Below are 15,331 nucleotides of genomic sequence, written 5' to 3'. Positions count from 1 at the left end.
AGTTTGGTTACAAGCACGAGGAATCAACAGAAGATGGTTTTGCTGTCTTCAAGAATTTCCATTATTTCTCTTGACTAAAATGTGTCAAAGTAAATATGCTTTCATGTATATTTTGCTTCTCCATCATTAAAATTTTTGTGATGGAAAACAATGACTCTTCAGAAAATTTTCCATCAGCCCCATAGTAATCATTCACAAAGAAGTTAATTCTGAAATGTTCTGTCATGATCATAGTCCTCAGTCTCTCTGGTTATCCTTCTACTAGATGGAATCTGGCAGGTGCTGAGTACTTGTGACTTGATTCTGCAAAACAAGTTCTTATTTTCAGAGCACATGAGTGGTTAGACTGACTTCAAAAGGAATTCACTGAGGACACTTACAGGTCTGAAGTTAAGCACCAGTTTAAGTGTTTTGTTGTTTCAGGAGGGGAATGGTAGGCATTTGGGAATGCCTCAGGCATGGCATTTTGTTTCCACATAACTGTACGCCAAGTGCACCCTTTGGTATCTTCATTAAAAGAGAGCTTGAAGTGAAACAAGTCCTGTCAGAGAATATTTGGGAACTACAGGTGCATTTTGCAAATACAGTGCAGAAAAGATTCGTAGCTGGAAGACAGGAATGAGTAAAGTTGAAGCAGAAGAGTGTAGATGACAGAATAGAAACATATGGTTTCTCATTGATAAACTAGGCACTGAAGATGTCTTTGCCCAAGGCACAGACATACTTCAACCAGCCTTGGCCAAGAATACTCCATTGATGGCTTTGAAGAAAAATAGCCCACTCAAAATGAGGGCTAGCTCAGGTGATGAATTGCACCTATTCATCATGCAGCATTCTTTGAAGCTCTACAGACTGTCTACTAGGTGCTCAGTACTAATTTAAAGAAGTTTACCTGTGGTTTGAGAACCATAGGCTGAGCATTGCTTCTTCAGTCAATACCACTGAGTTACAGAGCAAAACAGAAGGCTTCACTGCAGTTGTTTACATCAGTGCAAATGAAGGTTGCTATTAATCTGGGTTTTTCTCCTCCGCTGTGGTTGCATTCTACATTCTTATGAGAAGCCATTAAGATTTGAGTGTATTCAAGCTCAGTGTGACTAGTGGACTGTGAGAACAGAACTCATTTTTCAGTTGTTTTCTCTTTAGCATCCTAAATTATGTGCAAATGTTTTGTCAATAACAATCACAGTGCTGTGAACATACTGTTGGCAGCACATTAGCACACTTTTATAAGCAAACTCTAAAATCCAATAAAAACACTAGTTAATATAACATTTTGTCTGATATTTTAGTAATTCAGTACAGTTTTTGTTGTTGTTGTTTAAATCTAGTCCAAAAGCTTGTGGAACAGCTTTCTTAGTTACACCTCCATCTTTTAATCTGGAGGTGACTTCGGTCTCCACTCTATCGTATCATGCTGAGGCCCCAGAAATAGCTAGACCATGGGCCGTCAGTGAAGTAGCTGGCTCACAGAAATGCCTCTGTTCCGCAGGTAATGCAGAAGTGACCTTGAGAGAGAACATTTCCAAGTGGCTCACACTTGGAGCAGGACATCCTGCGGGATGCCAGCAAAGTCACATGATTGTCAACAGGCAAAGGCTGCAAAGAGCTTTCTGGGCGTAATGACTTCTCAGCTCCTACTAGCCTGAAATTCCCATCTGTGGCTTTATCTGCTCCATTATGAAAACCCATCTCAGCTGGTAGAGAACTGTCAGGAAGACAGCACAAAAAACAGTGCCATAGTCTTAAGCAGGTAGCAATATCATTTCCTGGCTGAGTGCTCAGTGTTCCCCACACTGCATTTGTTTCATGTGGTGACACCTGAAACATGTTAATTTATTGTCATTCAAAACTCATCAAGACTTGAATAGGAACAAGGAGGAGTTTAAATGTATTAGGTGTCTATGTAAGAAGAGTAAGAATCTCTATTTGATCAAATTTTGCTTAGATCAATACCATATTAGCTCCAGACACTGAGGTTTACATGCTGTGCAAAAAATTCAATACCTCTTTGTAATGTTCTGCAAGTTTTTGCCTCTTCATCTACACAGCTAGCAAAGGGAATAGTAGTGTGATAACAGTGCTAGTTTGAAGAAGTCTGAAATGCAGAATTATTGAATGTGTCTTAAAAATTATAAACCAGTGAGTCATGGGGACTCTTAAAGCCTGTCTGCTCTAAACAAAGTTCTCTTCTGTTTGTCATTTCAAAGAGGCTTCCCTGCAGGAAATGGGAGGAGGGAGGCTCAGAGTGCCCTAACATGGTGGCCTTATCCTCCCTATTTTGATTCGGTTCAGAGCGAGAACAGCAGCTGTAATGTCAAAAGGCCATCACGAGAAAGAGCAGTGTCAGAGCTGTGTGCACATGCAAAAATTGTAAATATATATATATAACCAGTGCCACAACTGGAGCCTTAACTGGGGTATAATTTTGTCTTTTTTAAAAAGTCAGTAACTGTAACACTCCGGAACAGCTTCCACACTCCAAATATTAAAAACCGTAAAGCTTTATTATTTCTAGAATGAGAAGAAATCCAACTCATTTACTCTACAGGGTGTTTCAGTTAATTGGTGCGACAATGAGCAATGCTGGTGGAAAGGGGCTGGACTGGCAGGTACTCAGAATGTCCTGGGATTGCCATAGCAAGTGAAAACCATGGCCAGAATATGGGTTGAAATATATATGCTGGCAGCAAAAGCTATATCTCATGAGCTTCTTCATTCTGGCAACTCAAGAGCCTTACAGAAGTGTGGCTTACAAAATCAAGTTGTTCCAAGCTGGAACTGTTTTACTTGTTGAAAAATGCCAACAAATGACTACAAAATGATGTTAGCTGAGGATTTTCTTTGAACTGTGAATAATTAGGATATATAAACATTTTATAATTTAAACTGAATGTTAAATGGAGTTCCTAAAGAAATGACAAGGTGTTAATTTAAGTCTAGAAAGCCGGTGGTGTAAGCATTAGAATGATTTCTTATGATTATTTTTATAGTTGACTCCATGCATGGGTTTAGCATTATCTTTTCTTATTGTTTGTAAGCAGAGATGTGTCAGTACTCAACCGCATAGGTGCTCAAGAGTTGGAAGACCGCATATGTTGGTTGTGATTTGAGTAGTGTAATTAAGGGGAAAGATTATCTCCCTGCACAGGAAAGCCAGAATAAATAGCAGGAACCAGTTTATGTGTTACGAACACTGAAAGAAATCTTGTATGTGTACTTGTTCTGTGACACAAGTGTGTCAATTTGGTCATTGGCTCAATATGAGTGCAAAAATATTTTTCTGAATTTGCTATAAAATTAATAGATTGCCTGCAATATTGAGCAGAAATCCTGAAAGATGCTGTTTGAACTTTTACCAGAGCTAAGAGCGTTCAGCATCTTGCAGGCTGTGTGGGCAAATCAGGCCATTCCAATGTCCTTGTCGTAAATAGGTGCTTCAGTCACACTTGGGAACATACTTCTGCTGTTTTGTACATGTCATTTTGTGCATCATTACTGTTTCTGTGCACTTTAAAGAACACATTTTGAAATCCTGATTCTTTCTGTTTTCTGGGGTTTAATGGAGTGCTATCTGGAGCATTTTAGAAGACCACTGGGGCAGGATAAGCAATTTATTGTTCATTGCTAAGTTATTGATGAGGCTGTGATTTTAAACTATTGTGAAGTTTCACTTACTCCTGCTGAGGAAGTCTCTCTAGGAGGCTATTGTAGAGTCATCTATTGTTGTAGTAGAAGTGCTCGTTTACCATTGTACTCTATCTCTTTGCAGTTGGCCCGCACATAGGGCGTTATTGTGGGCAGAACAACCCAGGCCGCGTCCGCTCTTCAACAGGGATCCTTTCAATGGTATTTTACACTGACAGTGCAATAGCAAAAGAGGGATTTTCAGCAAACTACAGCGTGTCACAGAGCAGTGTATCAGAAGGTCAGTATTTATGCATCCTGCAGAGCTTCTTGGAAAATATTCTCTGTTATGTCTTCTCTCACACCAGGTGTTGCATGAAACTTTAAAGTAACCTTAAATAAATAAGATGATGGGGGAGGGTAGGTTCTGTTTTGCTGTTCTGCTTTTTTCCTATCTTTTTTTTTTTTTTTTTAAGATCAACTACCCTTTGAAAAAATTCTGCAAGAAGCAGAATTCCTCTCACAGCTTTATTCCTCAGGAAGTTGGAACAGTTATGAAAACCTCTGCTGACCAAGGAAACACAGGAATGCAGAGCAATTAAACAGTTGCATTAAAACAATGAAGCATGTACAATAAATGCACTATCCAAAGCCTTCTTTTATTACAATAAGCTTTGATGATCGATTTCATGAATAAGAAGAACCCATTTAATATGTGTGCTCTTGTTTAGACATTTCATAAGCTACATAAGCTTTGTTCTCTGTCTGTTATTTTTCTCCCAGTTGCCTCATTTTTGTGCTTGTTGATTGCACAGGGAATGAAACCAAGAGAGGGACATGCAGGAAAATAATGGGCTATGTTATGTTATGCCCTTGTAGATTTCCTTGCTCTGTTAGATGATAAAATATACACTTTAAATCAAACTTTCTCCTTTCTGTGTCTGAGTTTTGAGCAGATTCAGAGTTGGTATAGTTGTTAAATCAAAGAAGGAACAAAAGAAAAATGTGTAAACAGAAATTATTCCAATTTCTCCCCACCTTTTTTCTGCTTTTGTATTTTCAATTTTTTTCTTGTATATTCATAAACAGCAGGAGGTAGTAGGACATACCCAGCTGGCATGGATGGGAAAGCATCCATCAAACTGGACACCTGTTTTTTAGATATTTTAATATGACTCTGACCTACCATCACTTGGGTCCTCTGTAGTGGCCTTCTAATTCCAAGTAGAAGGGGATTTACACAGATGTAAGAATTCTTACCTAAGAAGACTTACCCAAACATGCTTCAGTTTCAGTACCTCACCTAAGGCCTCTAATGTTCTTTAGCAGCACAGAAAGAGGGAAATGGGTGGTGCACCATGGAGAATGTGATTTTACCAGAAAAGCTGATAATTCAGCTACAAGATATGGTTTAGTGATTTGTTGTAGCTACAGTAATGGGAGGACAGTTGGACTAGATGGTCTTGTAGGTCCTTTCCAACCTTGTGATTCTGTGATTCTGTGATTCACTTCTCCTCCTCCTTGGGTCAAATGCTCAAAAGCAGTGAGCTGTACCTCTCAAAATTCAAGTGTGCATTTGTTCGACATACGAGATGAATCAGAATCAGCAGCAAAGCAGGCTTCCCATACTATCATGAAAATGCATTTCAGTCCTGAATTCAGTACTGAATCCAGCCAACATTCTCTAGCAGTTCTGAAACCTTTGGCTAACCACCTGTTAGAAATAGAGATCCTTCTCTCAGATTCACATGCTGGCCTTTTCTCTTAAGCTACCAGTGATGAAATGAATTATATTAATATAAGATTAATTCCCCAGACTGTAGTGCAGGCACCTGCTCTTTTCTTCTGCCCTTGAAATCAAAGTGGAAAGCCTCTGACAAAGGTCCTTATGCAGTTGGGTGTGAGGATCCATCTAAAGTAACTAGCCTCTGTTTCTTCAACAGTAGTATCTTTCTAAAGAGTGAGAGAATTTAGAGTCCATGCCCTATCAGCCTTTGAACTTCCAATATTGACAACATTGTTAATTGATTCTGTTACCTAGGTAATTTTATGTGTATAGAAAGAGACTGGATGAAGATGGTCAATTCATTAAAAAAGAAGAGGTGATAATTCCCTTGTGTCAGTACTCTTCTGAACTGTATTCACATTTTGTTAGTCTGTTTCCTTCCAGTGTCCAGGATCAAAAGAGAACAGCTGCAATTTTAATAACATCTTAAAACATGTTATACTTTTTGTTCTGGAGTATACATGTAGTTCTAATATTGAATTATTTTGTACTGTCATCTAGTTTGTCTTTCCTGGCTTTGTGCATAATTATGAGCTAAACACATGTTGTTTTATATTACAAATCTATAGCAGTGCCTGTGCTACCCTAGAAAAGAGAATTCTATTGTCCTATACTGAAATGACTACAACTGCTGGTCTAGAAATATTTGTATAGCATTATTATTGTAGGAATTGCCATGGCAACTTGAATGACAATATTAAGAATGGCACCACGAGCTCCATGCTGCTTTGCTTAAAGTTGCTAATGAATTCAAAGTCGCATAAAAATAAATTCAAAAACCTGACCATAGTAATGATGGTAATTTATTTTTCCTCAGATTTCCAGTGCATGGAGCCACTAGGTATGGAGTCAGGAGAAATTCACTCTGATCAAATCACTGTCTCCTCCCAGTACAGTGCTATCTGGTCTTCAGAAAGGTCCCGTCTAAATTATCCTGAAAATGGATGGACCCCAGGGGAAGATTCTGTCAAAGAATGGATACAGGTAAAAAGATAATGCTTTAAAGTTATTATTGATACCCTGTGGAGTTTATTGAATGTGGAGAATGCAGAAGAAAAAGTAAAATAATACAGTAAAATACTCCTACATAATCTAAGAATCGCTGCAAGTGGAAAGCTCAAATTCCCTATTAAACACATAGAAAAACTGACTCCCAAAGGTATAAAAGAAAAAAAAAAAAGGTCAGGAAGATTAATTCTTCTGCTTCCCACGTCTATTGTTTTTCAGATTTTTGTTTAGTGGAAAAGTCAATATTAGTTTAACATGAACTTAAAGTGTAATGTCCCAGTAAACTGAGCATGTGCTGTGTCTCAAGCTGATTATAGTTAAGCATTAATATGGGATGGTGTTTTCATGCACTCTGATTTCACCTCAGAAGACCTAGGTCCTTTCTAGAATATCTTAAACAGAAAGTGAGTTTACTGGTCTCTATCTAGTGGCGATTCTTCCACATCCTTAAACATAGTGTTGTTTAGCACAATTGCTTGCCTCAGCTTTGCTCTGACAGTACAGGAGCAATAGCAATCCTGAAAACATTTGTCCCGGTGAAGAGATTCCCTGAGCTCAGTGGGTCCACTGAAGGCTGTTGCTAATTGCAACCAGGCCCTTAACTTCATGGTGTACAATCCCTGAGCAGATTAAAGTTGTTCATATGAGTTACTGTATGCAAATAACAACCTATAGTAGCACACCAGTATTAATTTCATTAGGCGAAGAATACAGATTATGTATTGACTCCTTAGTTGTGTTGTGAGACAGACAGGTTCATGCATATTAGATTAATATTACAAATATTGAAAGTTCATTCAAGTATTCAAAACATTTCTTCTGTTCCTGTTGTTTTCTATAGGAAATTGCTAACTGACATATAAAAAGGTCTCGTTAGCTGTCAATAAGAATGTTCACATCAGTGTTTCCTGTGAGGTTTGCTGTCTGCAAGAGAGCTTAAAAACATGTTGAGCAGTAGTTAGTAAAGGAGAGAAAGAAGGGGAAGTCTTTCATTTCTGATCCTTGGCACACAATGGGACTCTCAGGTGTCCTGCTTAGGGGCCTCTACACATCCTGAGATCTTGTTGATGGACCTAATCAGGCTTCAGAGTGGCAAAAAAAAAAAAAAAAAAAAAAAAAATCTCTTGATCCTTCTTTACTTAATAATAAATAATAAAATCTTACCTAAGTGCTCAACTTGTTATTAATCATCGCTGCTTGTAGAAATGTTATTAATCATGGAATGTTTGCAGAAAAAAGGATGGAATGCATCAGAATCAAGGTCCATGTGTCTTACCTGGTCAGAGGGCCACCACTTGTTTTTTATTTCCTTCTTTTCTACCATCACTTATGCATTTATGATTGGATAATCAAAACAAGAAAGCTTGTCAAATCTCATTCATGTGTTCTATGTGCTTATTAACTTTACTAAGTTATGATGACACCATACATATGTATATAGCTTAATCCTTTCACTTAGAACCAGGCCTTTCTGAGGAAAAAAAAGTCAGAGGACTTTTTTAACTATTAACCACTTTAATAACAAATGCATAACAGAATCCAAGCCACTCAAGGATTTATGCTTAAAACAGTAAGGGTACCTCAAGCTGCCTAACCAGAAATATCTCAGCTTCCTTTGTATTTTGTTATAAACCAGAGCACTCAGGGGTGGAAACAATCACCAAACAAATTTTTGATCACCTTTATATTGCTTTCAGCTACCCATCGGTCAAGAAGCTGGTTCTTAATTGTATGCTGTCCTGCTCAAGCCTCAGCTCTCACCTACTTCACACAGCCCCTGGTTTGGAAAAGGCAGCATGAGCCATTTCTTTGAGTGTTCTAGCACTAGAACAGTGCCCAGAAGCCATTATGAGAATACAAGCAGCCCTGGGGCAAACTTCATGCCAGAACTGTGGCAGCCTTTACAGCAGAGATAGGAGATAGGTCGTGTTTGCAGGACCAAGCCTACAAAGCCCTTCTTGGGGATTCACTGTGTTGAATATGCATGCTTTACACATGCTGCAGAACTGTTAATCATTCCACTCATCCTGTGTAAGCGTCTCATTATCCTACCATTCTTTGTCTGCATAGCAGAAGCAGAAGCAGCCATAGTTTGGGGACTTGCCACCCTCTGACCTTTCTCGATGTACAATGGCTTAACACATCTTTGGTTCCATTTGTGTGAGGAGAATATGAATTATCGTAATTATTTGTTGTCATTTAATTCAACACTCATTGATAATTCAAGCCTCCAAATGCATTTTAGATGCTTTCCTGTTAAAGTTAATTGACAGTCTTCAAATGGATGTTAAGTAATTCAGACCATCGAGTACCTTGGTAGCAGTGTCCTTGCACATGGGAAAAGCTATCTACAAAGGCTTGATGCCATTGGCAGTAAGCGGGTATTGTGAGTTTGTATCTGGATATGGTAATGAAAGCCCATGTTTCCTCTCCACAAATATCTGCAGGAACAGATGTTCATATCCATAAGAGTTTACAGACAAACAACCAAGGACATACAACTAATAAAACACTCTGAAACTACCCATTGAAAAAAAATTATAATACTTTCTAAAAGGAGGGGGGCACTTCTATATGAAGGACTGAGATCACTTTGTTCTATGTGGTTCTGTATGCGGTTGTAAATTAGTCATTTACATGAAGTTTTTGCTTTTGTGCAGTACAACGTAAAGAGATTTTTGTGGCACAGTTCAAGACCTGGAAAATATTCAGTGGGAAAAAACATGCTGAAGTCTACAGCAATGTTGAACTTGAAACTTTTAGACTGAAAATTTCTGCCTATATGCTTTTGTCTGAGAGTAAGGGAGTTTCTCTATACTACTGTTCATTAATCAGCTCACGTTTGCAGGTTTGCATACCTGCACACACTGCAGCTGGTTAAGTAGCAATGTCTGCTTTTAAACTGCCAATAAGCATATACAACTAGGGCATATATTTGAGATATGTACAATTATATGTGGGCAAAACAGCTTGAAAATTCAGCTCCAAATACTAATTTCCTTAGTGTTTCATTTTTTGTATAAGGAAAATATTATAGCTCTCCTTTCCCTTCCTTTTACCCCTCCCTTCAAGGTTAATGTTTTTATTAAGACAAAAGAAACAGAAAACCTCAGTTAAGTATCAGCAAAGGGAGATTGGTATCTATAGAGGACGTCTAGAGGGCATGCGATATGATTGTCTCCTTTGAGGTGTTGACGTCTTTTGGACCATTTCACTGAAAATAATTAGGAAAATAGCCTTGGCTTGCTGTTAGCAATGGATTTGCATGCATTCCATCTGTGGACGTGAAATCCATTTTTTGGTAGAAAAACTGGGTGTCTCCTTTGCGGCTGAAAAGGCATGAGCTCCTGGGTGCATCTGAGTGCTGCCTGCCTGCCAGGCTCTGCAAGATGAAAGCTGCACATCCGCTCCTTTCTTGTTTTGAAATAAATGTCAAAGCTTAGATTCAAAATATCAATAGCACGATCATACCATCAGTCTGCACGGTACCTTCTCCATTATTTCTTTTTTACCCTCAAACACACTTTTTAAAATTACTCAACTGACTTGAGATTTGGAGTGACTCCATAATCAGAAACAGAGTCACTCCAGATTGAATTTCTTCTTTAAAATCACATTAATACATTCTGTGGATTTTCTAATATGAGCAGAATAAAGATACACATGAGACAAAGACTGTCAAAAATAAGCATAAAGTTAGTTTATTTTCATATGGAATGTTATTAGCTCTTCAAATTTAAGCTAAACATCCCTGTTTATTACACTTAGGTTTTATACACTCAGCTGCCCGACAGTGTGAAATAGCATAATTTAAAATAAAAAATAAAAACAGACCTTTAATTTAATCAAGAGCAGAGTACTGACATTGCATTGTAAGTCATTGTCCCTCATTAACGTATCCTTTCACAGGAAAAATAGTATAGTGTTTCCATTTCTGTAATCTGAACAACAAACATGTTAATAGGTATCAATTACCAGCCAGTTTCAGTACTTAGAACCACTAAGAAGGCCAGCACAAGGGTTTCACATCTGGTTTTAGTGAAACTGTTCCTGTCTGTGGTATTTAAAATTTAAAGAACTGCTGTTATTGTGCAATTGGGAATCCTAGGGGAGTACAATGTTAATGAAATCCATAACATGCAGGGATTTTATGATTGCATTTTCAAGGCATTCCTTCAAAAGGGACAACTGAGTTCTGCCATGGCAGCAGTAATTGTGCTTTTACAGAGTAGATTTAATGTTTGCATTTAAGAACGGCTGTTATGTTTACACACAACTGAAAAGGCAACACGTGAAATCTTTGCAATTAGGGAACTTTCTGCATCTTACCTTTGAAACCCTGGAGTATGAGCCATAGGTGCTGCACAAGGTAATCCTCTGCATTTCCAGGCCATATGGGTGGTGGCAGTGGCCCATATGGGCAGGGCTGTAGGCAGACACTTGAGCCCCATGTGTGTGTGGTTTTGAAGGGAAACTGATTGCCTATTAACAGGGTCACTGGAACCTGTGCTATCATCAATTCTCATAATGATGTGGGTTTTCAAACCCGCAAAGAGCAACACCTTCTGGGTACTCTTACTGCAACATCTGTATGCTTTCTAACAAAATATTTCTCCTAATGCTTATGGAACAAATCTTTATGTTCCCACCAAGCTGAGTTTCTGGGTGGCAGCATTTGTCACTCATTGACCCCCAGCTTGTCTAGATAGCAAAGATGTGTTTGCACAACATCTTCAGTTCGTATTATGACTGGAGTTCAACAAAACCATAAATCCAGCTTTAAGAATCTAGAACCAGATCAAAACTTTGCAGCCATAAGACAAAAGACACTAATGTGGTATAAACATACTCTGCCAGTTCAAATTTGTTCCAAAAGGTTAGCAGAGGGTTAACATAAATAGACATTATACTCTGGATCGGGTATTATCTGTCATTCTGCAGCTGACACGGGGCTGTACTCTAAGATGAATTCCATATTGTGTGCTCTGGCTAACATGACAGAAATGGCTAATCCGGTCCAAATTTGCGTACTAGGTTTTCCAGCAGGGCAATGGAATGGCCGGGTTAGAGGTCTGCAGGGAGAAGGCCTGGCCCAGGAGGCCCCCAGATCCCGGCCTGCAGCTCAGACCTCCTCCCAGCATCATGCCTCAGGCACACAAGCTTGCACAGGACCATTCTCCAGCCCAGCAAGCCCTAAACACAGCAGTCGACCTGGTGTAAAACTATCCTTCTATATCCTGCAGCAGTGAGGTCTCTGGAGTAAGAACGGGCCTCCTCACAAAGCAACCTGGGGGATCCCATCGCCTCCACTGATTGAAATATCAGTTGTTTATTTAACACGAACTCTCCCATGCAAGGAAAATATACTTCCATTGATTTAAAACACTTCCATGTATACACTGCTTCACCAGAAAGAGAGGGACCTCTGAGGTGGAATTTTTTTTCCACATTTGTCTTCATTCCTTTAAATTTGCAGTAACCTACCTTCTTCATTACTTGCTCCTTTGTAAGCGAAAGCCAGAAGCATGCACCGTTGATGTAAACTGGTATATAGATTAATATAGATTTATTCCTGCAGCACTTCTGAAAATAATCACAGTTTATCATCTGGTGTCTCGACCTTTCATCTGTGTCATAGCTTATTTCCTTATCAGGTATTCACTTAAAAATGCACTCAGTATTTATATATTGCTTCTGCATAGCGCATTTGTTTCATTAACAGGTTTATTCTTACATCAGGCAGCTGCTCAGGTTGACTTTCCTGAGCAAGCTTATCTAAATATTTCACATGAAAGCTCAAGGAAGTGCAAGTCAACAATTCCTGTTATTTTTACTGCTATTATTTCTGCTTCTTTTGGAGTCTGATATTGCAGTGAAGTACATCGTATTTCTGCATAGAATAATGTGAAACTTAGGAAACCTGGGAAACCCACTTCTAAGCCTTTGAAGGACTGCCTGAGAGCTGAGGCTCAGAGGCTTCATGGCAGGGCTTGCCCATCATTAGGGAGCACACTGACATGAAAGCACAAAACCTGCCAGTCCTTCTTCCCTACCACTTCAGAATACGAGTCTTGTATTTGGTTCATGTCATTTTACAGTTCATAACTGTACTCCAATTACGAAAAGCAGAGTTAGCTTTATGTGGAAGAGTGTTACAGTTATCTTATAATCTTAACGTGTTTGCACATGGCAAAGAATGACAAAAGGATATTCCTTTCTGGAAATCTCAGTCAGTACAGACTGTGACACGATGCAGAACCAGGGTTAATTGACCCAGCAGGATGCATTTGTACCTTTATTTACTGTGACATGGGAATAAATGGTACAGTTTCTCAAAGGCAAGTACTGAAATTGGGCAAGAGGGAGAGGGAGAACTAAAAGGGCTCTACAATGTATGAAGGGTTTTATTTATTTATTTATTGTTATTCAAAGCATTTTAAGAGCTATTTTAGTACCAGAAAGTTTCCAGCCATAGATTTATCAGTCTGGGGAGGCTGAAGGGATGCTCAAAGTGCTGTATACAACCACTGGCAGCCTTATTGCTCCAGAATTGCAGGTGCAAAATGCTGTTTAGAGGAAAAGCCTCGCTACATCCCACTGACAAGTTTCTGCATCAGCCCTGGTACAGTGGGGAGTCCTGCGTGGCTTCGAGCAATCCTGCATGCAACATATGGAGGAGCAGCAGAAGCAGAGCCCCTCTGAGTCTCCACCACCAGCCTAATCATTATAATAGTTGCACTTCTTTCAGGGGATCCATTATACAGAGATCTGAGTAGTTTGTATATAACTCCGTAATTACCTATGCATCCACTTCCCAGTCCAGCCCTACATCGCCTCAATGGCTGCAAGACAGATGGCCCTTTAGAGCTGAGGTAGCAAATTAAAAATGTGTCCAGCAAAAGCACTGAATCAGCAGCTACTAAAATAATTTTGTAAATTTATCTCACTTTCACAAAACGGTTTATTCCAGGAGGCAAAGAAATTAAAACCTTTAAATATGCTTTTAAACTAAAAGGGGTTTTTGTTTGTTTGTTTGTTCGTTTTAATGAAAGCATCTTTTCCTTCTACTTTCTTTCACATAAATTAAAGCCACTTGAAAATATTTGGCACAGAATTATTCTTCTCTTTTTTTCCCATTGACCATGCTCATGTGTTTAGCTTGACTCAAACCATTTGTTATTGCTCAATAATATTTTTAACTGCCATGAGGGCAAAAAATCAGTTGATTGTGTCACTCTGCTCGGCAGAGGAGCTCTCCTGGAGGGTCTGCAGAGCTCATGTGGGCTGAGGCAACCTTGCCTATCCCACACTGCAACGCTTCTGTTCCTCTGAGCCTGTGCTCTTTGCAGAGGTGAAGGAAGGTATCTCAGAAGGAGATTTTTTCCAAGTCCAGCAGAAATAAATTAATCTACAAGACCAGGCAGGTGTTGGGCTGTAGGGAAAGCAGAGCTCAAGGCTAGAAGTTAAATGCCTAAGTGTAGTGGCTAAAAACACAGTCTTGGGTAGGAACACACAGCTGAGGTATGTTATAATAAGCAGAGTTGTTACTGAGCTAAAGGTCACTGCTCGCACAGGGCTGACCCCGGGCTGGAGATGATAGGTGCACTACTGAGTGCTTTGCAGAGACAGTCGTGTATTTTATTCACTCTTTCCACACCTGCATGGCAGTATGAGGCTGAAGGGTTCATGAGTCCTGTGGGTCCTTCCCATCCCGGCATCCACGCTCTGGATTTTCTGACAGTTGCCTCCCCTGCCGTTGTGTTATCCTGCTTTTCTGTCCCAGTTTGATTCTATTCTGCCCATTAGGTGACATTTTCACAGCAGTAGGAAAATAGGTAAAGTGGAAGGATGAATTGGATTTCTTCCAAGTAGTAAATAGATTCTCTTCAGAAAACAATTTCTCTTCTTCCCACAAAATATATATATATATATATGTAAGTATATATTTCAATAGGGAGATACTTCAATTTTTGCTTCACCTCTAACATTTTTTATCAAGTCTTTAAAAAATTCTTTAAAAAAACATCACTGTGAACTTCACAGCTGTCTGATAAACAAAGCCTATAAGCAGAGAAAGCACAGCTGACAGTCAAGAAATTGTTATGCCAAGGTGGGGTTCCTTTGCTTTTGAAAGTGCCTGGCTCCTCCTCAGAACCCTGTTTGCACACAACTCCCCGCAGCTGTTGGTACCTGTGCAGTCTGGTCTTTCTCTTCTCTACTGTCTCCTGCATTGAACACTTTGGGCCAAATTCATTTCTGGTGTTGATCGTTCGAAGCTGCTGATAAGATTAATTTGTCGTGTTGCTTATAAAACCTGGGCATATTTTAACTGGTCATATTTAGGTTAGAGATGATTGAAATGGAGACTAAGGGGGCTTTCAGCCTTAACAAAGGTGGCAGGTCTTCTATTGCAAATCCTATTAAGTTCAGACTGTGGGCTGAAGGGCTGACAGAGCATAGAATAATTTTAAAATGCTGTTATCAGGCTGTAAAAATTAACAGTCCATAGTGGCCTTTCCCCTTTCAGTGATATGCTTAACTAAGAAAATACATCCTGTGTTTATTTTACAAAGTCACAGCACTTAAAAATCAATGGCTTTGCCCTTTGCATGGCTAAAGATAGAGCAACTTTTAGAGAAACGGGGTGGGAGTACAGAAACCAGGCACGTTCCTTGGCCCAAGAAACCCTGGAAATGAGATCCCAGAAGTCTGAGCAGGTTTTGCTGAGAAAAGGGCAGAGATGGAAAGGAACCAATCTTCTGGTGCTTTGTTTATCACCAGAGGGGAAGCACTAGAGGGGGTCTATAAAAAAGAAGGGGAGACACTCTTTAGCAGCATCTGTTGTGACAGAACAAGAGGAAATGGTTTGAAACTAAAAGAGGGGAGATTTAGATTGGATGTAAGGAAGAA

General features: G+C 39.3%; 1 protein-coding gene across 1 annotated transcript in view; it reads left to right on the top strand.

The window, feature by feature from the left end:
- Window positions 1-15,331, top strand: part of NRP1 (neuropilin 1) — a 105,413-nt gene that overhangs the window by 53,094 nt on the left and 36,988 nt on the right. The window contains 2 exon segments of the mRNA XM_072329170.1: window positions 3,773-3,928; window positions 6,231-6,397. Of these exon segments, the coding sequence (XP_072185271.1) occupies window positions 3,773-3,928; window positions 6,231-6,397 (323 nt within the window).

The sequence above is a fragment of the Excalfactoria chinensis genome, chromosome 2, assembly GCF_039878825.1.
Source record: "Excalfactoria chinensis isolate bCotChi1 chromosome 2, bCotChi1.hap2, whole genome shotgun sequence".
Lineage (NCBI taxonomy): Eukaryota > Metazoa > Chordata > Aves > Galliformes > Phasianidae > Excalfactoria > Excalfactoria chinensis.
The sequence above is the reverse complement of the archived record's forward strand: the minus strand, read 5'-3'. Positions and strand labels throughout refer to the sequence as shown.